Genomic DNA, 22,892 nt, shown 5'->3' on the forward strand with positions numbered 1-22,892 from the left:
CCTGTCATTGGACAGGATGTGACTGAATCCCCACGGCCAGGAACTCATTAGAGGCCAATCTCCCCAGGGGGACACCAGGGCTGACCAGGCTAGAGCAGGGCAAAGCAGAGCAGAGCAAAGCAGGACAGTCACCACAGGGAACAGGAGGGAACCAATAAAAAACAAACCCATTGAGTAAGCAGAAATGACACACTCAGCCCAACCACCCCATTTTGCAGGCACTTATTATCATCTTTATTTCCCCTGCTCCTAATGTGTCTCAATCACTATCAACAATACACATTTGACATTGACTATCACACACCATGTATACCTGACACCACACCCCACCACTCCCATATGAGTGGCGATGCTCGTCTCCACACACCTGCACAGGTGTGATCATTATCGACCAAACAGGAAGAGCCAGACTGGGATTGCAAACTAATCCCACAGCTGCAGGAAGAGGGTGTGTGTGTGTGTGTGTGTGTGTGTGTGTGTGTGTGTGTGTGTGTTTATGGTTATAATTTGGGTTAGGGGTCAGGGTTAGGTTTAGGTTTAGGAGTTTAGGTTTAGGGGTTAGGGAAAATAGGATTTTGAATGGGAATCAATTGTTTATTCCCACAAGATTAGAAAAATAATGTGTGTTTTGCTTCTTCTCAATTAAATTGCATCATAAAATAAATTCTACTATATGATGTCATGTTATATGTTTGAATGATAATCGTTAAGTGTGAAGTCTACAATCAAAAATGATATCCCACATTATTGTTGACTCCTAGAATTAGAAGATCCATGTTTCAGGAAGCCCTATGAGCAGTAGCTATTGTTCCATGGTAATTATAACAGTAGCAACAGGGTTAATACCGAATGTCTTTTCCCCTCTGATCTCCAGCTTTCCCCTCACTACATCCTGCACTTTGCTTTTGTGGAACTACTTTCTGTAGCAATAACGAGGGTGTATTAGCCAATACACTTTCCCTGTCCAAATGGCACAATTTACTACAGTATAGTGACAAATCTGTGGGGAAAAGTTTCTGTTCTGGCACAAACTGTTGAAAACACTGCTGCACTGTACACGGTGTTCCTTCTAAGCAACAGACTGCAACTGTTGCATATCAGCCTTTTTGATAGATGCTCTAATAGCATGTTTACATTGATACGTTCAGAATACAATGCACAAAGATTAAATACAACGTGGGATCAGATTTTTTACGATATGTTATTAAAATTCATTTGGCAATTAAATGCCTGTTTGCATTTCAGTATTAACTCAAATGAATGAATGAATGACCATGGAAAACAGGGTTTGGGGTAGTTGGATGGTGGTGAGGGGAATTTAAAATCAGGAGCTAATTTCCTTCACTTTTCTTTTCCCCTCATCTGTTTCTTCCCTTTTCCCTCTTCCCTCTCTCTGTCCTTGCCTTGATGTGCTGTAAACAGGCTAAAAAGGGCCCAGCTGTGTAGAGTTATTGTTGGTGTCAATAGGAAGTGCTGATAGCTTTTGCAGCTGAACAAAAGCTGGATGAGGGGAGTGGAGGGGCGCTCCAGACACTGTGGCTCCAGCCTAGATTCTCTCCCACAATCCCTTCACCGCACTCCCATTGTTCTGGCAGCCGGCCCTCCCCCTTCCCCCCTCCGCCCTGTCAGCTGCAACCTGGGACAGAGTGCAAAAAAATACAATACTAAATTACGTTTAAGACAGTAGGCTAAAATTACTTTAAACTGACTATTTTCTGCTTTTAATTTATTTGTTCCATAGTTGTTCTAGTGATATCTAGGCTAATTTGCATACATATAGGCTAATTGCAATAAGTCTCTTCTTCAAAAAGTTTATTTCAATTTATTAACTAAACCCATTGCTATAGGGTTCAACATAAGTTAACTATTATCATTAGTAAGAACAAAGTTAAGGAACTTTTTTAACTTGCGGCAGTAGCTCCTACATTTGTTTTAAAATGTTGCATTTTATATCATTGTATAACACTTTTTGATATAAACTTTTCTTGGAAATTCTAGCTTTTAGAAAAGCTGGATGTTTCATATAAGATATTTAGCTGGTTATGCTGCTGTGTGTTGATTTTAGGAGACATTCACATACAGCCTCCATAGAGTTTCATCTGAAGGAATGCTGCCGCAATTTATCCTATCAATTTGCGTACAAATGCATGGTTTCACTTTACAGCACTCGCTCTTTCTTATTCGTTTCCTAAAATACTATGCTTGAGTAAACTGGCGACAATGACCGTTTGCAGGTGTGCGGGGCGGTAATCTCATCAAAGTGATTTAAAGTGATAAATGAATTATGAACTCTGATGCCAGTTTGTTCTCAGGGTTTGCGCGTGGTTAGTGCATTATGGGATCCTTGGGACGTCCATACCCTAACCATAACTCTTTACCTAACCCTAATCTTAAATATTTGAAATGTCAACGTCCCAAGGATTCGAAATAGCATGGACCGTTGGCGCTCTACTCAGGTGAACAGTGGAGTGCGAGCCTGTTGTTTGAGGTCTCCATAGCGACCGCCCGCTCGGCGCCAGGCTGACAGGCGTCAAGGCTCCGATGAATGGGTGACGTCACGGCGCTGGCGCCTGCCTGTCTGCCTTGGCTTGTTTAGACAATCTGGGGAAAGATTCAGAACAGAGCAATGCAATTTCAATGTGCACACAAGGCTGAGCACACACGGAGAACATGTGAAGGAATCCGTGAAGTGGCTCACAGGGGCTTCCCTCATGAGAGGAAAAAGAGAGTCTGTGCTAAAAAGTGCAGTTTGTAAGTATAAAGAAAGCTTAGTGTGACTTTTAACACACATTCTCAGCCAGCTATGGTGAATAACGGGAGAAAGTGCGCCAAAGACAGACATGTAGGCGGGATCTATAAATACATTTTATAATAAATAATAACTAATGCTACACTAAATTGTGAATGTTGTTTTCCCCCTTGTGTGTAAAGTTCTGAATCATAAATTGCACACGAGTGTTATAGATATAGAGCTAATTGTTTGAATGGACTTTAATCATATTACACCATACCCAATGGTAATAAACCAGTTATTATTCATAGTCTGAATATCTCTTGATTTATGGCACCTTTATAACGTGGTCATCTAAGGTGCCCTCTAACTGTTGGGTGGGCAAGTCTCAGGCGCTATGGTTATTATAACCAGCTATTCATCCCATCCGACACACAGCACATATACCCCCATATCCATACACAACACCAACCCTTCAGTGTCCCCAGGCACTCTACACCTGCAGAGTCCCCAAGCCATGGCCAGCTGGATTCCCACATAGGCCCATCACCCGTAAAAATACACATTTGTTTCCATTTGTAACGCCTTCTCTCAAACATATTCGAAATCCTTAAAATCAGGCGCAGGCTCCCATTGGCTAAGAAAACAGTTGTGAAACGTCCTAGCACTAACACGGCTGCGCTATAGGCCCTCGCTCCGCAAACAGGACAAGTTTGGGCACGCCCCCAAGTCCTAGTCTTATAAATTCAAGGCGGTACACTCGTGCGTTGTTGAGAACTGTCAACATTGCTGAGACAATATTCCCATTACTACTAAAAATACTTTTGGAGCCTTTGCTAATCTCTATAGCGTTTACACACCATCTTTTTATTATCTTTGGAAACTACAGCTACACCTTCAGCCAATATGAAGGTTGTCGGACCTACCTGCGCACTGAAGAGTAAGGTTGGCAGCGAGGACATGGTGCGGTGCCTCGCGGACCAGAGCCTGTCCATCTCCAAATGCAAGATCCCGCTGCTGGACGAGCAGATGACCGTCTTTCTGCAAGACATGAACAGCTGTTACAGCAAGCTGAAGGAGCTGGTGCCTACTCTGCCCACCAACAAGAAGGCCAGCAAGGTGGAGATCCTCCAGCACGTCATTGACTACATCTGGGACCTGCAGGTCGAGCTGGATGAACCGGAGAAGAGTCGTCAGCAGAGCAGCGTGCCCCGCACACCTCTGACCACCCTGAATTCAGAGCTGGCAAGCATCACTGTCGAGGTAAATATCACTCTGACATGCCTTTCTGAGTTTCTGCAAGAGCTACCTAGTGTCTCCCAATATCTGACCTAACTGTTGGAAGTAGCCTAAATATGAATAGTCTGTAGCCGTGCGTAAAGTTGGTTTATAACTGAATAAAGTTATGTTGCATTGAAACTAGTAGGCAAGTACTTTCACAGCAAACACGGACCTAACGTTTTTATCTTCTCTCTCCAGAATGGATGCTCGGATGACAGAATCATGTGCCGCTAGACCTCTCGGAGCATCGCCCCATGTATCGTTCCAGAGCGAGCACCGCGAAGAAAGAACAAGGTTACATTATGTGACATTCGATCACAAACAAACCTTGAGCCAAGTAGGGAAGTTGCAAACTCCCATGCTAGAAAATACTTTTGATGGACATTCTCAAGAAGAGGGGAACTGTCACTCAAGGCATTCGATCCATCCCGAGGTCTCTGATCTCATGGAGACTAGTGGGTCGTAATAGACTGTGTTAGTCATGGGACCATGGCAGTTACTGCAAACAGCTTCGCCTGTTGTTGTGTTGACTTTCTCAAGAAAGACAACGTTTCTCTTACGTTTTGTAAAACATGTATGAAATTCAAAATTTTGTAAAATAAAATGTATTCCATTTTCTCAGTATCCTGAGCGACAAAATGTATTGTATATTACAATGCCACACTATGTGAAAAATATTGTTGTTTTTTTACAATGTACCTTCATGGTGTTTTTATTAAAATAAGGCAATTATTTTAAACATGGCTTTTGATGTTTATGGTCTGTGTGTGTGTGTCACATTTCATTACCCCGTCACATCACATTTACAGTTAGACATTATACATTTACTATAGTGTTTACAAGTGCACATAAGATGATGTACAGGCTGAGAGAAGAGGGAAACAAACATTCCCTGAACTGTCATTAACTATTCAGAATTAGCTGTCCCAGCTCCTGAAATGAAATTGGACCACCGCTGGTAGCCTACATAATGACTTAACATTTAACGTGTACTTTGCTTTTATAGGCCTCGTTAACATATCAAATAACACGGCGAAGTCTTGAGCGTTGAGTCAAAATGTCTTGACGGTATTGACAATGATAACTAGAATGCAGAAAATATGTGCGGAATTGTAGAAAATGTTATGAACTCACTGTCAAACACATTAGGAAAGGTATAGGCAGGTATTCGGTCTAATCAGGAATTCATCAAAAATAGATAAATTGGGATATACTATAAAACACTGAAATCAATAATTGTGTTTTAGTTCAGGATCCTTTTTTATTTCGGAAAGGCAGGGGTTAAATCGGCAATTCTTTAAAATATTTATTCTGTCTCCCCTGGTGCAATGTTTTTCCCATTTCCCTGCGGTGCGATGCGCACAGCTGCAGCCCCGGCGTTCTGAGGCACGGCCAGTGTGTGATTGTGTTTGTGTGATAGCTTTGTGCCAAGGGCAGGGGAGGGCGACGGGGCCCAGACTGAGCGGCGCCTCCGCACACCTGGGGAAGTTCAGGTTAAATAGCTCCACATTCCTCAACACACAGCTGATTGAAACATTAACAAACAGTACTCCACGAGCCAGGCCGCAGATGGGCCAGGCGCTCTGCCAAGAAAGAGACTCGCTCTCTGTTATAGATTATATTCCCACACATAGGAGAAATACAGCTATAAATGTATACTTTTCACTTTTTTATTTGTGTTAAGAAACATAGAACTAAACTAATTAAGTGTGACTATTTAAAATGAAATATGTGTGTCATGTAGGTCTATGCTTAGTTGTTGATTAAATGCCAGTGTTTATTTTTTATTTTACCCCCTTTTCTCCCCAATTTTGTGATATCCAATTGCGATCTTGTCTCATTGCTGCAACTTCCAAACTGGCTCGGGAGAGGCAAAGGTCGAGTCATGCAACCTCTGAAACATGACCCGCCAAACCGCGCTTCTTAACACCCGCCTGCTTAACCTGGAAGCCAGTTGCACCAATGTGTCGGGGGAAACACCATTCAAGTGATGACCAAAATCAGCCTGCAGGCGCCCGGCCCACCACAAGGAGTCGCTAGAGTGCGATGAGCCAAGTAAAGCCCCCCCCAAAACCCGGAAGGCGCTGGACCAATTGTGCGCCGCCCTATGGGTCTCCTGGTCACAGGCCTGTTGTGATACAGCCTGGGATCGAACCTGGGTCTGTAGTGACGCCTCAAGCACTACAATGCTGTGCTTTAGACCGCTGCCGTACTCGGGAGGCCCCATATGCCAGTGTTTTTATACGTATATTCATTCAACAATGATATTTTCACATTTGATTTGACTTTTCAATCACACATTCTTTCAGAGGAAGTTTACGAGCCCTCTTACATAATTCTGCCTCGGAATGTTGGATAGGCTACAGATAGGGCATATCCTACACAGTGATATAACCAACATTGCATATTTGCTTTAATGACATCCTTTATCTAGGAGTGTGGGTGGGTAGCCAGCCAGGCAATAAGTGTGTAGCCTGTTAGTCTATGTTTTTTGGAATGCCTTATAATATACTGCTCCCATGTGGCCGCTCATTGGACTACAGTCTTTGAAACTCAGATACCACCCAAAGAACATTATATGTCTCAATCTGACCACAGGAGTCATGTGTAAAACATGCACTGTGCAATGTTATTGGGATTTACACCACTCTTTACAGTTCAAAGATCACTCCAAAACCTTTATACTTCTTATTGCAGTAAAATATATACAGTTGGAGTTGGAAGTTTACATACACTTAGGTTGGAGTCATTAAAACTTGTTTTTTCAACCTTTCCACAAATTTCTTGTTAAGAAGCTATAGTTTTGGCAAGTCGGTTAGGACATCTACTATGTACATGACACAAGTAATTTTTCCAACAATTGTTTACACACAGATACTTTCACTTAGAATTCACTGTATCACAATTCCAGTGGGTCAGACGTTTACATACACTAAGTTGACTGTGCCTTTAAACAGTTTGGAAAATTCCAGAAAATGACATCATGGCTTTAGAAGCTTCTGATAGGCTAATTGACATAATTTGAGTCAATTGGAGGTGTACCTGTGGATGTATTTCAAGGCCTACTTTCAAACTCAGTGACTCTTTGCTTGACATAATGGGTCAGCTAAGACCACAAGTCTGGTTCATCTTTGGGAGCAATTTAAAAATGCCTGAAGGTATCACGTTCATCTGTACAAACAATAGTACGCAAGTATAAACACCATGGGACCACGCAGCCGTCATACCGCTGAGATGCATTCTGTCTCCTAGAGATGAACGTACTTTGGTGTGAAAAGTGCAAATCAATCCCAGAACAGCAGCAAAGGACCTTGTGAGGATGCTGGAGGAAACCGGTACAAAAGTATCTCTATCCACAGTAAAACGAGTCCTATATCGACATAACCTGAAAGGCCGCTCAGCAAGGAAGAAGCCAGTGCTCCAAAACCACCATAAAAAAGCCAGACTACGGTTTGCAATTGCACATGGGGACAAATATCGTACTTTTTGGAGAAATATCTTCTAGTCTGATGAAACAAAAATAGAACTGTTTGGCCATCGTTATGTTTGGAGGAAAAAGGGGGAGGCTTGCAAGCCGAAGAACACCATCCCAACCGTGAAGCACGGGGGTGGCAGCATCATGTTGTGGGGGTGCTTTGCTGCAGGAGGGCTGGTGCACTTCACAAAATAGATGGCATCACGAGGCAGGAAAATTCTGTGGATAGATTGAGGCAACATCTCAAGACATCAGTCAGGAAATTAAAGCTGGTCACAAATGGGTCTTCCAAATGGACAATGACCCGAAGCATACTTCCAAAGTTGTGGCAAAATGGCTTAAGGACAACAAAGTCAAGGTATTGGAGTGGCCATCACAAAGCCCGGACCTCAATCCTATAGGAATTTGTGGGCAGAACTGTAAAAGCGTGTGCAAGCAAAGAGGCCTACAAACCTGACTCGGTTACACCAGCTCTGTCAGGAGGAATGGGCTAAAATTCACCCAACTTATTGTGTATGTGTATGTCAACTTCCGACCCACTGGGAATGTGATGAAAGAAATAAAAGCTGAAATAAATGATTCTCTCTACTATTATTCTGACATTTCACATTCTTAAAATAAAGTGGCGATCTTAACTGAGACAGGGGATTTGTACTAGGATTAAATGTCAGGAATTGTGAAAACTGAGTTTAAATGTATTTGGTTAAGGTGTATGTAAACTTCTGACTTCAACTGTACAGTACAAGTCAAAAGTTTGGACACAAGGGGCCTCCCGGGTGGCGCAGTGGTTAAGAGCGCTGTACTGCAGCGCCAGCTGTGCCATCAGAGTCCCAGGCTCTGTCGTAACCGGCCGCGACCGGGAGGTCCGTGGGGCGACGCACAATTGGCCTAGCGTCGCCCGGGTTAGGGAGGGCTTGGTCGGTAGGGGTGTCCTTGTCTCATCGCGCACCAGCGACTCCTGTGGCGGGCTGGGCGCAGTGTGCGCTTGGCCAGGTGCACGGTGTTTCCTCCGGCGCATTCCAGGTTGGATGCGTGCTGTGTTAAGAAGCAGTGCGGCTTGGTTGGGTTGTGGGTTTCCTGTGGCGGTCCTCTTGAAACAGTTTCATCATAGCGCTTGATGGTTTTTGCGACTGCGCTTGAAACTTTCAAAGTTCCTGAAATTTTACAGATTAACACAGTCAAAGTTATGGACTGTCATTTCTCTTTGCTTATTTGAGCTGTTTTTGCCATAATATGAACATGGTATTTTACCAAATAGGGCCATCTACCTTGTCTTAACACAACTGATTGGCTCAAACACATTAAGAAAGAAAGAAATTACACAAATTAACTTTAAACAAGGCACACGTTACTTGAAATGCATTACAGGTGACTACCTCATGAAGCTGGTTGAGCGAATGCTAAGTCTGCAAAGCTGTCAAGGCAAAGGGTGGCTACATTGAATCATCTCAAATATAATTTCGATTTAACACTTTTGGTTACTACATGATTCCATAGGTGTTGTGTCATAGTCACTATTATTCTACAATGTAGAAAATAGTAAAAAATAAAAGAAAAACCCTTGAATAAGTAGTGACGGAAATAAATATTTGATCCCTTGCTGATTTTGTATGTTTGCCCACTGACAAAGAACTGATCAGTCTATAATTTTAATGGTAGGTTGATTTGAACAGTGAGAGACAGAACAAAAAAAATCCAGAAAAACTTGTCAAAAATGTTATAAATTGATTTGCCTTTTAATGAGGGAAATAAGTATTTGACCCCTTTGCAAAACATTACTTTGTGATTGCCAACAAGGGCTTTGCCACCAAGTACTGAGGTCAGACATTTCTTGTAGTTGGCCAACAGGTTTGCACACACCTCAGGAGGGATTTTGTCCCACTCCTCTTTGCAGATCTTCTCCAAGTCATTAAGGTTGAGGCTGACGTTTGGCAACTCGAACCTTCAGCTCCCTCCACAGATTTTCTATGGGATTAAGGTCTGGAGACTGGCTAGGCCACTCCAGGACCTTAATGTGCTTCTTCTTGAGCCACTCATTTGTTGCCTTGTGTTTTGGGTCATTGTCATGCTGGAATACCCATCCACGACCCATTTTCAATGCCCTGGCTGAGGGAATTAGGATCTCACCCAAGATTTTACGGTACATGGCCCTGTCCATCGTCCCTTTGAAGCGGTGAAGTTCTCCTGTCCCCTTAGCAGAAAAACAGCCTCAAAGCATGTTTCCACCTCCATGTTTGACAGTGGGGATGGTGTTCTTGGGGTCATAGGCAGCATTTATCCTCCTCCAAACACAGCGGGTTGATGCCAAAGAGCTCCATTTTGGTCACATCTGACCACAACACTTTCACCCACTGGTCCTCTGAATCATTCAGATGTTTATTGGCAAACTTCAGACGGGCATGTATATGTTCTTTCTTGAGCAGGGGGACCTTGCAGGCGCTGCAGGATTTCAGTCCTTCACGGCGTAGTGTGTTACCAATTGTTTTCTTGGCGACTATGGTCCCATGGTTCTGGGCTGATTCCTCACCATTCTCATGGTCATTGCAACTCCACGAGGTGAGATCTTGCATGGAGCCCCATTCCAGCCTTGTGTAGGTCTACAATCTTGTCCCTGACATCCTTGGAGAGCACTTTGGTCTTGGCCATGATGGAGAGTTTAGATTTTGATTAATTGATTGCTTCTGTGAACAGGTGTCTTTTATACAAGTAACAAACTGAGATTAGGAGCACTCCCCTCAATTCTTCTTTATTAATGAACAGCGGGCAAAAAAAACTACAGTTGGGAGTCATGAGTTTAAATAAACATTTACATCAAAAATCAGTACAAACTGTCATATACATCCTATAAAATAAAAAAGGAAACAAAATAAGAATACCCAGGTGAAAAGATCCTTTGTTTTTGCTCTTTATTAAAATTCTACCTAGGTAATTTTATGAAGTGATTAAAAGCGGGACATTGAAAATTTATATTTTGAGAAAAAAAAAATCCATATGGTATTCCTCTTCCACAGCAAAGGACTTTGCCAGTCAATTATAGATCCACATTACTGCTACTGTTAACTACCCACTGGCCTCTGAACAATACGCAGTCCCCTATGCTTTCAGTACAAAATCAAAATATGCATTTATCATTTCATAAAATGTACCCGGTAACTGTCTGCATATACAATGCATAGATAAAAAATGTACATCAGAAGCTATACAATGAACTGGAAAAATATCTTTGGATTGCGCACTGTTAAGGTAGATTTCTCAGAGAGTGAAGAGCAACAGTCAAAGGAAATGATGAAGGCGAGAGCTAGGGAAGGAACAATAACTACTTTAGGAACAGTCCCTTGTTAACTCCTGAAACTCCATCTTTTTCTACAACGTTTACATATCTGTATCCTACACATCAGCTTGCCAACCATCTGCTCATTTGAGGGACTGTCCTTTCTTCATTCACCATCAAACCTTTTGATAATTTCAGAAGTTCCAAACAGTCAACACACCAAATCAGAAGTAAAAGTGCTTCTAAAAAGATGGCTTTTATCAGGTAAAAAATAAAAACTGTTCAGAGGACAAGGACTAAGTGGAAAATGGGAAACCCACACCCTCACTCATGTTCCAAAAGGTTCAAATTAACTGCAAACTGAAAATGTATTGACCTTCTAGACAAAGATGAGTTAGAATTTGACCAAGTCTTACACTGTGCAAAAAAAAGTGATCTATAAAAAGCATGTATGATACATTTATAGCATATTTACAATTTGTATTCACATAGAATACATTCGTGACTAATTTGATCTAATACTGGAGTACCGTTTGCTTAGGAGTTCATGACGCTCAGTTCACGTTTAAAGCAGAGGTTTTATTGCTTGAATCTGCATAATATATAGAAATAACCTGTGCTTATAGCTCCTGATGATTTAAACATAAAATGAGGTGCATCCAAAGGATAAAAGGAAAAGAAAACCAATGCTGTGAATGCATTGAATCGCTGGTAAGGCTGTAATGACTAAGAAATATTGCAACAATCCTTTTACATAGAAGCCTTCTGGTAAAGTGCAGCCATAGCTAGTTGTACCGTATCCCATCCTGTATCAAATAGATTCTGTTTCCCAGTGTTGATGCTGAATAGTGCATGACAGCTAGCTCCAGGGGTCAAGAGGTGTTAGTCGGATTCCGTTGCAAAACATTTCGCAACGGAAACAGTTTACTCCAAATGGATAATTTTTTTGTGCAACAAAAACAAGTTTCTATTGGACAAATTCAGGTAGGTCCCTCAGTTCTGTTCCATTCGCTCCGTTTGCTTCCAAGAGTAAACGGTATCTGTTGCAAAATGTTTTGCAACGGAATCCGACTAACACACACACGATGAGGCCTCCTCTGGTGTAGAAGGCAGGACGCCGATCACACTCCCACAGGTTAGAGGAAGAGAAAGCATGGCGTCTTCTTGAACTAAGCCACTCATATACTCCTCCAGAGAGAAGAAACCTACATTGAGAGGCTGCATTAGGTATGAGGTGTCTTTATTTCAGTCTCTCATTCTCACTGAGGCTTCTTTCGAGTCTCTCTACACACAGGTCTGAGAACAGTGGCGGGAGCAGATCTTGGAGCTGTGTCTGGTGGCCCCTGGCCAGGCCATCTCCCACCCACCCAGGTGGTGCACTGTAGTCTCTGCTGCCTTCCTGGTGAAGGCGCTTATTGATTACATACGTTTTCAGCAATATTTCTGTAAATGACAAAAAAATTTAGGCTATTGTTACAATACATTCACACAGTTCAGGCTGAGCTTTAAAATAACTAAAAGTTAAGTTGTGACCTTTATAACTATCTTCATTTACTTACAAATGACAAACTATTTACCTGTTCAGGTCCCATTGGCATTCTGCCCATTCCCATGGAGTTCGTGCCCATCTGCATTTGCCCCTGCATTTGCCCAGACATTTGGCCCTGCATCTGGACCATCTGTGCTCTACCAGCACCACTGACCGGACCTGGCCCGCCCATGGAGCCATTCATCATCATGGGCCCCGCAAACTGGCCTGGGTTCCCCTGCTGGGTGAACTGCTGCTGGGGGTATGAGCTGAAACACAGAGGTATAAAGAACAAAGTAGAGGAGATAGAGAAGGAAATAATGGGAGTGTTTTTTGCCATTATATCAGTGTATCAGACATACTTGTTCCGTGCCATGCCACCCTGTGGCCAGCCTTTCATGTCTGCTGACTGGTACATGGGGCTGCCTTGGGGGTGTTGTTGCATCACAGGATTCTGAGGCCCTCCCATGCGACCTGGCATCATGTTGCTGCCTGCGCCTACAAATGAGGGGTCTCCCTGCTGGTTCATTCCTGTATGCACAGCCAGAAACAGGTCTTATTTCATGTCTGCATTGTAAAGTCTGTTAGAAATAACAGTTAGAAAGAGAGAAAGTCAGTTTACGTTACAACACCTATGAATGGAAAAACTCCTGGTCAGAAGGGGAAATAGTTGTGAACATAGCCTTCTATTTTAGAGAATAGTCAACGTAGGAGTCTCATCAAGGCTAGTAAATAAATGGATATGAATTTAGGTCAGATAGCTCACCATAGTTTCCACCGTAGGTGAACTGCTGCTGTCCTGGCTGGTTCATGGGTGGTCCTGCCATGGGGTTGTTCATGCCTGCAGGGGCTGTTACGTTAGGAGGGGGGCTGAAGCCTCCTGCTGCAGCCTGTTGCTGCTGCTGCTGTTGCTGCATTAACATCATCATCCGCTGTCTCCTCATCTGTATGGTCATCATCTCTCTGCTGCGCTGAGCCATCATCTGAGCATTCAAGAAGCCAGGCTGACCAAGCAGACAGGGGAAAACACTGAAATTACTGCAAGTACTGCATGGGTTTCAGTGTGTGTCTGCAGTGGTCTGCCCTAGCAGATGTTGATTTTAAATGGAGCAAGATGTGTACCTGACCGCTCATGCCGGGCTCCATCCCAGGCCGTGTCGCAGGGTTTCCTGTAGGGGCATTCTCCATCTTGATGCCCATGGCCTGACGGGTCTGGTTCATGAACTACAGCGGGAGAGAACAAAAGTTACTCCCATTTGCCATCCATATAGGTCACCCACCTGCCTGCTTTTATATGTGGCTCTGTATCGAGACCTATCACAATCAAATAGCCTCTTCCGCAACTTCTAAGTAATGTGTGTCATATGCTAATACCTGCTGGCCCTGTAGTCTCTGCTGCAGCTGCAGTCGGAGGGGCTTGGTGGCACTCATCATGCGGGGTCTCATGTTGGCGCGGGGGTGACTCATGCCCCCCATGCCAGGGAAGCCCCCTGGGCCTGCCTGAGCCCCCATCTGGTTCATGGGGTTGAAGCCAGAAGGGGACTGGCCCTGCATGGGATTGGCCACATAGGCTGACTGCATGCCCATGGAGGGGGGTCCTGGGTACCCCTGGCCATACATGGGCTTCTGCTCCATCCCCATGGAGGTGTCTGGTCCTGGGACAGGACCTGGCTGCTGCTCTGGACCAGGACTCTGGGAGGGAGAGAGGTCAGACATGATCAAAATAACAGTGTGGTTCTTGTCACATGGTTTATAGGGACTGTAGATAGAGGACGCTCCATGTTATCCGATTGTCCTCATAAGGTACCTGTCCTACGAGGTCGGGGATGCCCAGGGCCCGGTCGATCTCCTCAAGGGCAATAACATCAGTGTTGTTGAGCAGAGAGTCCAGCTGGTCCAGCAGCGCCAGCTCATCACTCTGCCCCTGGCTGGTGGAGGGCGGCACCAGGAGCTCATCCAGGGGGTTCCCAAACTGACGCCTGGTACACAACAAGGGGGAGGGGGTCAGTGCAGGCACTTGTTGTATACCGGGGAGGCAATGTACTCCACACCGCGTGTTATTGATGTGTGGGTTAATAGGAGACAGAGCGAACAGATGTGTGTACAAGTGTGTGTGGATGATGGTTATTCACCTATTTGTGGTAGCTGGTGGTCCGTCCATTCCAATTGCACTGTCAGGCCAGGAGGGGGACAGAGGTGGAGGACCCTGCCCACTGAAGGGACTCATCCCCATATTCACCTCACTGGAACCTATAGAGGCAGTAGAATTCAGCATGAACCAATCAAACATCTACCAACAGGAAGAACACACATACAGCTGGTAATATTTACAGACACGCGTCAGTACATACCCATTTCTACGAGTTGCTGCTGCAGCATAGACCTGGTGTTGCCAGGTAAACTGTTGGACCTGATGACCATGGGGCCTCTCATCATGCCCTTGGAGTTGAAGTCCATCCCTGGCCGGCCCATTGAGGGTTGACCTGGCACCCCCACAGGACTTCCACTGGACCTGGGCATCCCCCAGTCACCTTGCCCTGCCATGGGAGGCCGCTGTGGCATCCCCATACCCCTGTTCATACCTCCAGGGGAACACAAACAGTGCAGTTATTATCCATGAACTAGACACAGTCTAGTAACTGTAGCCTTCACACTGTTCCAGTCAGCTGGGAAGAGTAGTACTGGGAGGTAAGTTACTTGTGCCGGCACCACCCCGTAATGGACACACACCCATGCCTCCTGGTCCAGGGAAGCCGTTGGTCATGCCTGGCCGGATGTGGGCCTCCACGTTCTCCTGTTTGATGAGCATGGGGCAGGGAACATTCCTCCTCCCAGCCAGGCATCCACCACCAACCAGGGGTTTAGCGTCCACTGACAGAGCCCTCTGGAGGGGCCCACGCCGGGCAGGCAGCATGGCTCCTCTCTCCACATCTGGAAGACACAGCAGAAGGGTCAGTACAGGCAAAGGACAAAACACTATAGTAAGGATGTCTGGTTTGCAGCATAACAGTCAATTAAATGGCCAACATATTAGCACTTCTGATCTAGTCATAATTTAAATTAGAATCCACTCATGCTGGTATACCATGGAAACTGCCTGGGCCATTTCCCTGCTGGTTTCCCCCTTCTTTTCCTGCTCTGGAGTCCGGTTCGGGATTAAACCCGGAGCTGGAGTTCCTGCGGCCTCCGAGAATTGTCTCCAGGGTTTCCAACTGGGAAGAAAAACAAACGTTACTGTTAATTAACAAGCTGCTCTTTGCTGAATAAATAATAGAAAGTTTTTAACCGTAGGCAGGGCACACATTTCTTTTTCAATTGGTAGCACTGGTGCTCACAACTGTAAAAAGTTAGGAGCACCAGAATTTATTAAATTAGAATTGATATAGATATGAATTTTAGTTACTTCTGAATCATGTTGTGCATTGGTTTATTATTGAAATGCTAAAATGTTGATACAAATACCAGTAATTGAAATTATAAAGTAATTTTTTACTTTTATCCCTTTTTCATGACATCCAATTGGTAGTTACAGTCTTGTCTCATCGCTGAAACTCCAGTACGGACTCGGGAGAGGCGAAGGTCGAGAGCCATGCGTCCCCCAAAACACGACCCAACCAAGCTGCACTGCCCGCTTAACCCGGAAGCCAGCCACACCAATGTGTCGGGAAGAAACACCTGGCGACCGTGTCAGCGTGCATGCGCCCGGCCCGCCACAGGAGTCAGTAGAGCACGATGGCACAAGTACATCTCTGCTCGCCAAACCCTCCCCTAACAACGCTGGGACAATGGGGTCTCCCGGTCACAGCCGGCTGCGACAGAGCCTGGACTCGAACCAGGATCTCTAGTGGCACAGCTAGCATCTGCGATGCAGTACTTTAGACCCCTCTGCCACTCAGGAGGCCCCAATAATATTAGGTTTCTACATTATGTAGAAGCACTATTTTCCTATTGAGATGCATTACAATAAAAATAGTAAAAAAGTCTCTTAAGAGCGTCAAGTTCTTGATGACATCTGTCATTCATTCAACGCAATGATCATTGATCTCCCGAAGAAGCTATCCCTTTCCTTCCTTTCTGTGCCCCCAAATGTTTGGATATACTGATCAAGTTACCAGGTTGTTAGGAAGAAAACTGGGTCAGATCTTTTGAAGTATTTGGTTTAGAAACAAGCCGTTTTGCTGTGTTAATGGTGCAAGCATGACGCTAATGAATCTGTGCGTGAGAAACAAATGGTACAGCAAAGCCTCATCACTACAACAATAATAAAAACTTTTTTTAACGTATTTTGTCACACTGGTTGCACTTTAGAGCCCTGACCGTAGGCACAATGTCCCTCCCTACCTCATCAGGTGGTTCAGTCTTGACCTGCTCCACAATGGGGTTGGGTTCAGACGTCGTGACCACTGAGGATGCTCCCTGGGCTCCTCTGCCCTTTGGTTGGACATCACCCCTTGCTCCTTTGGAGTCATCTTTTTTGAGGAGATAGTGGAGGAGGGCGTGGGTCTTCTCCTTCTTGGGGCTGTGAAGTTCTTGCTTCACCTCAGCCCCCCTCGCCCCTGGTCCCTCTTCTGGATCTCCTGGCCCAGCCTCTGGACCCCCACCATCTGTGACCTTCCCAGTGGCCTCGGCTGTGATGCGGGCCACCTCGTCTGGGGTGTTGCCATTCTGCAGCAGCTTGTGGAGAATCTTGTGCTTCTCCTGCAGGGACTGGTTGGCAAAGTGTGCTGCTGCAGCAGCTGCTCCTAGGCCCTGCTGTCCTACTGCAGCCGTGGAAGAGGATACACCTGTGGAGGGGCTGGTCAAACCCCCCAATCCCTCCTTGGACTCAAAGCCCATGGGAGTGTTGCCAGGGCCGGCCTGGTGGTTAGGGGGCACTAGCTCCTCCGTAGGGGAGGTGAGGAGCTGCAGGAGCTTCTTGTGGCCCCCGTTGTTGTCATGGCTCGGTCGGTTGGCTTCTCCCCCGGCTGGGCCCTCACTGTTGGCCTGGCTGTCTGGGGTCACCTCTGTGGTGGGGGTGTGCTGCTGCTCTCCTCCACTGGCCAGAGTGTTGCCCGGGCTCTTGGAGTCTGAACTGCCTTGTTTACAGGTTCCACCGTGGCACTGCCCCTGCTGGGTGGAGTTGGCGCCGAGGCAGCTGTCAGGCTTGTGTGTGGGGGGAGAGTTCAGGGGCGTGGGGAGGGCCGAGGGTAGAGAGGTGCCCACCCCCTCACTGATGGCCTGGAGGGCACTCAGGGAGCTGCTGGAGAAACTGGTGCTACCACCTGTGCCTCCAGGACCACCTGGGTGACCCGAGCTCATGGAAGAATGCATACCTCCTGGGGAGAAGGGGCTAGCATCTATTTTGGGGCTCCTCCTTACTCTAGGGGAGCCAATGTTTTGCTGGGGGGCGTTCATCCCTGGACTGCTCTGTGGGGGGCTGGTCATGCCCCCCATGCTGTATCCCGCTCCATGGAATGGGGCCTGCTGCTGCTGTGGATACTGCTGCTGCATTCCAGGGTGGTTCATCTGATTCCTCTGGTTCATTTGATTCATCTGGTTAAGCCGACTCATAGAATTCATCTGGTTCAAGGAATTCATCCGAGAGTTCATTGGACGCATGGAGTTCATTTGATTCATGGAATTCATCTGACTCATGTTGTTCATCGGTTGACCCATTGAATTCGTCTGAGAGTTCATTTGATGCAACGAGCGGTTCATTTGATTCATCGGATTCATGGAGTTCATCCCATTTCCCCCTGTGTACGAGGGGCTGCCTCTCTGTCCCATGTGCCCCTGCTCTGCCCCCATACCGTAGCCCCTGTTCATGCCACCACTGCCCCCTCCAGGGGCCATGTTCATCTGAGTGTTGGGGTTGGTGACGCCCATGCCCTGGGGCCTCATCACTCCCCCCTGGTTGGTTTGGTAACCATTCTGCTCCCTGACAGAGAGAAAGAGAATGAGGGGTCAGGAGTGGAAAAAGTTCATTAAAACACTACTCTACAGTATTAAAAAAAACTCAGTTCAATCTTAGCTACTACAGCTGGGAAAAGAAAACAGTAAAATCCTACACGGAGTGAGTGATATTGATGCCATGTCTCGGAGCGCTCCAAGTTGACAGACTAACCTCTGTAGCAGATGGGTAGAGAGGAAGGTGGGTGGCTCATTGGCAGCGCGGCTACGACAGAGCTCGCTCCTGGTCTGCGCAGTGACCGGGGTGCCGTCGGAGAGAGAGAACCGGTAAGACGGCGTCTCGGCACGGCCATGCAGGAAGGCTGGAGAGGACAGAGAGAAAACCATGAAGACAGAGAAAATGAGACTGACCGACCAACGTGCTCATCACCGAGTAGTAGCCTTCGTTAGGAGCAGAGATGCATTGTACTTGTGCATCTATAGCAGAGTAACAAGGTGAAACATTGGTGAGAAGACATGGTGATATAGCAGGGAGCACGGAGCCAGAGAAGAGGGTTTAGCAGAGAGAGAAGTACCCTCATGGTAGTGGTGTTTGTAGGACCAGGGATGGCCCTCACTGCGATGGAGGAACATCTGCATGCAGCGCCTCACCAGGTCCTCCCACCCTGGCCGCATGGTGGTGTGGAGAGAACTCTGCTGTTCGATCTCTATCAGTTTACCTATCAGACAACATTACAGCATAAAGGGCAAGGGTCAAATGAACGGAGCAAATTTTTTTTTAATGTCTTCTCACTCTCAACTGCATTTATCTTCAGAAAACGTAGCATGTGTAAATATTTGTATGAACAAAACAAGATTCAACCACTGGGACATAAACTGAACAAGTTCCACAAACATGTGACTAACTGAAATGGAATAATGAGTCCCTGAACAAGGGGGGGGGGGGGGGTTAAAATCAAAAGTAACAGTCAATGCAGCTGGTGGCCACACCAGATACTAAGTACTGCAGTGCATCTCCTCCTCATGGACTGCACCAGATTTGCCAGTTCTTGCTGTGAGATGTTACCCCACTCTTCCACCAAGGCACCTGCAAGTTACCGGACATTGCTGGGGGGGAATGGCCCTAGCCCTCACCCGCCGATCCAACAGGTCCCAGACGTGCTCAATGGGATTGAGATCTGGGCTCTTCGCTGGCCATGGCAGAACACTGACATTCCTGTCTTGCAGAAAATCACACACAGAACGAGCAGTATGGCTAGTGGCATTTTCATGTTGGAGTGTCACGTCACAATGAGCCTGCAGGAAGGGTACCACATGAGGGAGGAGGATGTCTTCCCTGTAACGCACAGCACTGAGATTGCAGTGCCAACAAGCTCAGTCTGATGATGCTGTGACACACCGCCAAAGACCATAACGGACCCTGCACCTCCAAATCAATCCCGCTCCAGAGTACAGGCCTCGGTGTAACGCTCGTTCCTTCAATGATAAACACAAATCCGACCATCACCCCATGTGAGACAAAACTACGACTCGTCAGTGAAGAGCACTTTTGAAGAGCACGGTCCTGTCTGGTCCAGCAACAGTGGGTTTGTGCCCATAGGCGACGCCGTTGCCGGTGATGTCTGGTGAGGACCTGCATTACAACAGGCCTACAAGCCCTCAGTCCAGCCTCTCTCTGCCTAATACGGACAGTCTGAGCACCGATGGAGGGGTTGTGTGTTCCTGTACCTGTCCCGCAGGTTTGATGTTCAGATGTACCGATCCTGTGCAATTGTTGTTACACGTGGTCTGCCACTGCAAGGATGATCAGCTGTCCAGCCTGTCTCCCTGTAGCGCTGTCTTAGGCATCTCACAGTACAGACATTGCAGTTTATTGCCCTGGCCACATCTGCAGTCCTCATGCCTCCTTGCAGCATGCCTAAGGCACATTCACACAGATGAGCAGGAACCCTGGGCATCTTCCTTTTGGTGAGTCAGTAGAAAGGCTTCTTTAGTGTCCTAAGTTTTCATAAATGTGACCATAATTGCCTAAGCTGTTAGTGTCTTAACGACCGTTCCACAGGTGCATGTTCATTAAACAAGCACGGGAAACAGTGTTTAAACCCTTTACAATGAAGATCTGTGAAGTTTTGGATTTTTACAAATTATCTTTGATAGAGAGGGTCCTGAAAAAGGGACGTTTCTTTTTTTGCTGAGTTCACATGGCAATTATATTCTTATTTAATTTTGAGCAACAAAATGTTGCATCTCAATGTTATAATCTAGTCAAACTAAACTGTATACTCCTACATTTTTGCAGATCAATAGACAATCCCAGAAGAGTCAAAGAGTGTGTTATTTTGCTCAGATTGAATGAAGGGAAAGAGCATTTGAAGAGAATGAACACGTGAACGCAGTGTGTTTACAGTCATCTCACCTGAGAGCTCATGGCGGGTGCTGAACCTCTCGGTCCTCTCCACTGCAGTGACGCGCCGGGCCACACAGATCATACACGACTGCAGGTCTGCACACACACACACAGAACATAGCCAGTCAGTATCCACAATCCTTCTCTAATGAATCTATATCAGGCTTGACAACACTTTAGTCCAACTTCCCATAATCAAGTTACAGCAACTCAATGTGAAGAGTACAGCAAGTCTGCATCATAAATAGAAACACATCTAACTGTGACATGACTGAGGAGGATTCCCCTACCTTCTCCCTCCTCAATTATGGTGCGGGGTTGAGTCAGGGCGAAGCACTGCATGGTCTCGTAGCGCTGCCTGTTGGGCCCCTCCTCAGACGGACCATGGTTCTGATGGCTCTGCCCGTGACCGTACTTCACCAGCATACGACAATTAAAGGTGTGACTCTTCTGCCGCGGTGCCTCTCCTCCCCATGACCCACCGTTGGGTGCTAGAAGGGGCAAGGGGACACAGTAATTGCTTTCATGCTGTGGGTTGGGAAGATTACCGTTCTGCATTACCACTAAATCCAAGTCCAATGGCATATGTACATGTATTATCGTGACTGCATTTGTGTGCGTCTGCGTACCCTTGGTCTTGGGCAGGTTCTTGTGCAGCTCCTCCCTGTCGTCCTCATGGAGGATGTTGTAGACGGAGGTGTTGATGAGCTCCTCCTGTTTGTACTGCAGGTACTGGGTCACATTGTCAGACACAAATACGATGCTGCCCTCCCGGTTCACCACAAACAGGAAGCCATCCAGGGCCTGAGCCAGAGGAAAGATGCACAAAATTCTATTATCAATCAATAACTATACTAAATGTGTGACCAGCTGCACCCCTGTACATACAAGAGTCTTGTATGTCCCCCATTCAACATAAGGTGAAGCTAATTCCACTGCCCTTTGACCCCCCCCACCATGTCCTCAGGCTAACCTGTAGCAGCAGCGGTCCCAGATGGTCCTTGTCAATGACCCCTTGACCGGTGGATGACACATCTGCCTTCTGGACATCGTCATCGCTGCACGAGCTCTTCCCTGCAGAGGGACAAGGACCCCCAGTCACTTCACAGTATAGATAAGGTAAATCTAATAACAATGCAACACACAGCAGGATATGTACACCCTCTGTAAACAAGCAGCTTGATATACATTGTGGAAATTTGAGGAGAAATGAGAAACATTACTTGCAAAACAGTTTTACTGGAGGCCAAAATTAGCATACAATACAGAGACCAGTGATCCAGCCAACCATGTTACTGTAAAAATGACTTACTGTCCGCCACCAGGAGGCAGCATTACCAATGCTTTTACAGTTCTAAAAATTTTACTATATCATGATTTAAAATGGAATTATGAGTCAGATTCTGATTCTGAGGGAAGAGATTCACTTGCAACGAAGAGAATGACAAAAAAAATGCTTCTGGTTTTCAAGGCTGCTTCAAGGCTAACACTAATGTAAGGGACGAGAGGATAGAGTCTGCCTAAATAAGATGACCTAAGGAGTAAATGGATAGGTGAAAGAGAGCTGGTTAAAAAAGGTACCGGTGAGAGAAGGACGGCCTTCATCATTTACTTCCTGTAACTATGGGAACCTAGCTGTACAAAGCTCCTGCCAGCAGCAGCCATCTGTGGCCCTGGGGTGGATTCCAATCCAATAATTCCCTCCCTTCCTTCCTTCTCACTGATCTTATCTGATTGGACTGCATAGTTATAAGATTGCATATAACCTACCAGAAGGCTGGGTGGAGTTAATACAGCTTATACCGATCCAACCACTTCAGATCGGTAACAGTGAAATGGGGGGGGGGGTTTGAGTGATTTATGGGGTCCCTCACCTGTCCCAGCCCTCCCACCCTGCTCTCCAGTCCCATTCGTCACAGTCTGGGGCCTGCTACTCCAGTGCAAACAGACAGATGAGCCTGGAGCACCACAGCCTTGAGCCATCACCACCACAACTCAACTACTGGTGTTAATTTCCCCCAAACACAGAGGCCAGGCAGGCCACAGGGCCATGAACCCACCACCTAGTCTCTACAGCCCTGGTTGGCAGAGGCATCCTCCTGACCATGCAACCATAAACTGAGCTAATACTACAGAAAGGATTTCACGAATGCCAAATCATGTTCTCCTACTTCCTCTTTTTGCTAAATCCAATGGCGATAACATGCTGATATTCAGATGACTGCTAGTGTTAGTATTACACGGAACCGGCTGCGCGCGTGCGCCATCGTGCATAAATGTATTTTGTTCCCAAACGCGATCACAACACGC

The 22,892-nt window shown here is 46.1% G+C and overlaps 2 protein-coding genes across 4 annotated transcripts in view; one reads left to right on the top strand and one right to left on the bottom strand.

Moving 5' to 3' along the window:
- The first annotated feature begins 3,497 nt into the window (after positions 1-3,497).
- LOC139413379 (DNA-binding protein inhibitor ID-1-like) lies at positions 3,498-4,751 on the top strand. Its single transcript, XM_071160684.1, has 2 exons — positions 3,498-3,994; positions 4,211-4,751. Exons 1-2 carry the CDS (start codon positions 3,638-3,640, stop codon positions 4,244-4,246), a joined length of 393 nt encoding a protein of 130 aa, XP_071016785.1. The 5' UTR covers positions 3,498-3,637; the 3' UTR covers positions 4,247-4,751.
- A 5,466-nt stretch (positions 4,752-10,217) lies between these two features.
- LOC139413380 (nuclear receptor coactivator 3-like) overlaps positions 10,218-22,892 on the bottom strand; it is a 45,851-nt gene continuing 33,176 nt past the window's right edge. Inside the window, exons 4-21 of one of the 3 annotated variants that reach the window (XM_071160686.1) lie at positions 21,556-21,656; positions 21,212-21,386; positions 20,873-21,073; positions 20,592-20,678; positions 18,751-18,894; positions 18,390-18,537; positions 16,628-18,203; positions 15,372-15,498; positions 15,017-15,217; positions 14,638-14,868; positions 14,419-14,536; positions 14,094-14,265; positions 13,661-13,978; positions 13,409-13,510; positions 13,053-13,290; positions 12,649-12,817; positions 12,336-12,555; positions 10,218-12,201 (exon numbers count right to left, since the gene is read on the bottom strand). In XM_071160686.1, the coding sequence (XP_071016787.1) occupies positions 12,190-12,201; positions 12,336-12,555; positions 12,649-12,817; positions 13,053-13,290; positions 13,409-13,510; positions 13,661-13,978; positions 14,094-14,265; positions 14,419-14,536; positions 14,638-14,868; positions 15,017-15,217; positions 15,372-15,498; positions 16,628-18,203; positions 18,390-18,537; positions 18,751-18,894; positions 20,592-20,678; positions 20,873-21,073; positions 21,212-21,386; positions 21,556-21,656 (4,340 nt within the window). In that variant the 3' untranslated portion in view covers positions 10,218-12,189. Of the gene's footprint in view, positions 12,202-12,335; positions 12,556-12,648; positions 12,818-13,052; positions 13,291-13,408; positions 13,511-13,660; positions 13,979-14,093; positions 14,266-14,418; positions 14,537-14,637; positions 14,869-14,983; positions 15,218-15,371; positions 15,499-16,627; positions 18,204-18,389; positions 18,538-18,750; positions 18,895-20,591; positions 20,679-20,872; positions 21,074-21,211; positions 21,387-21,555; positions 21,657-22,892 lie in introns of all 3 variants that reach the window. The other 2 variants (XM_071160687.1, XM_071160685.1) reach the window with 2 other exon arrangements.

Source organism: Oncorhynchus clarkii, chromosome 7, assembly GCF_045791955.1.
Source record: "Oncorhynchus clarkii lewisi isolate Uvic-CL-2024 chromosome 7, UVic_Ocla_1.0, whole genome shotgun sequence".
Taxonomy (NCBI): domain Eukaryota; kingdom Metazoa; phylum Chordata; class Actinopteri; order Salmoniformes; family Salmonidae; genus Oncorhynchus; species Oncorhynchus clarkii.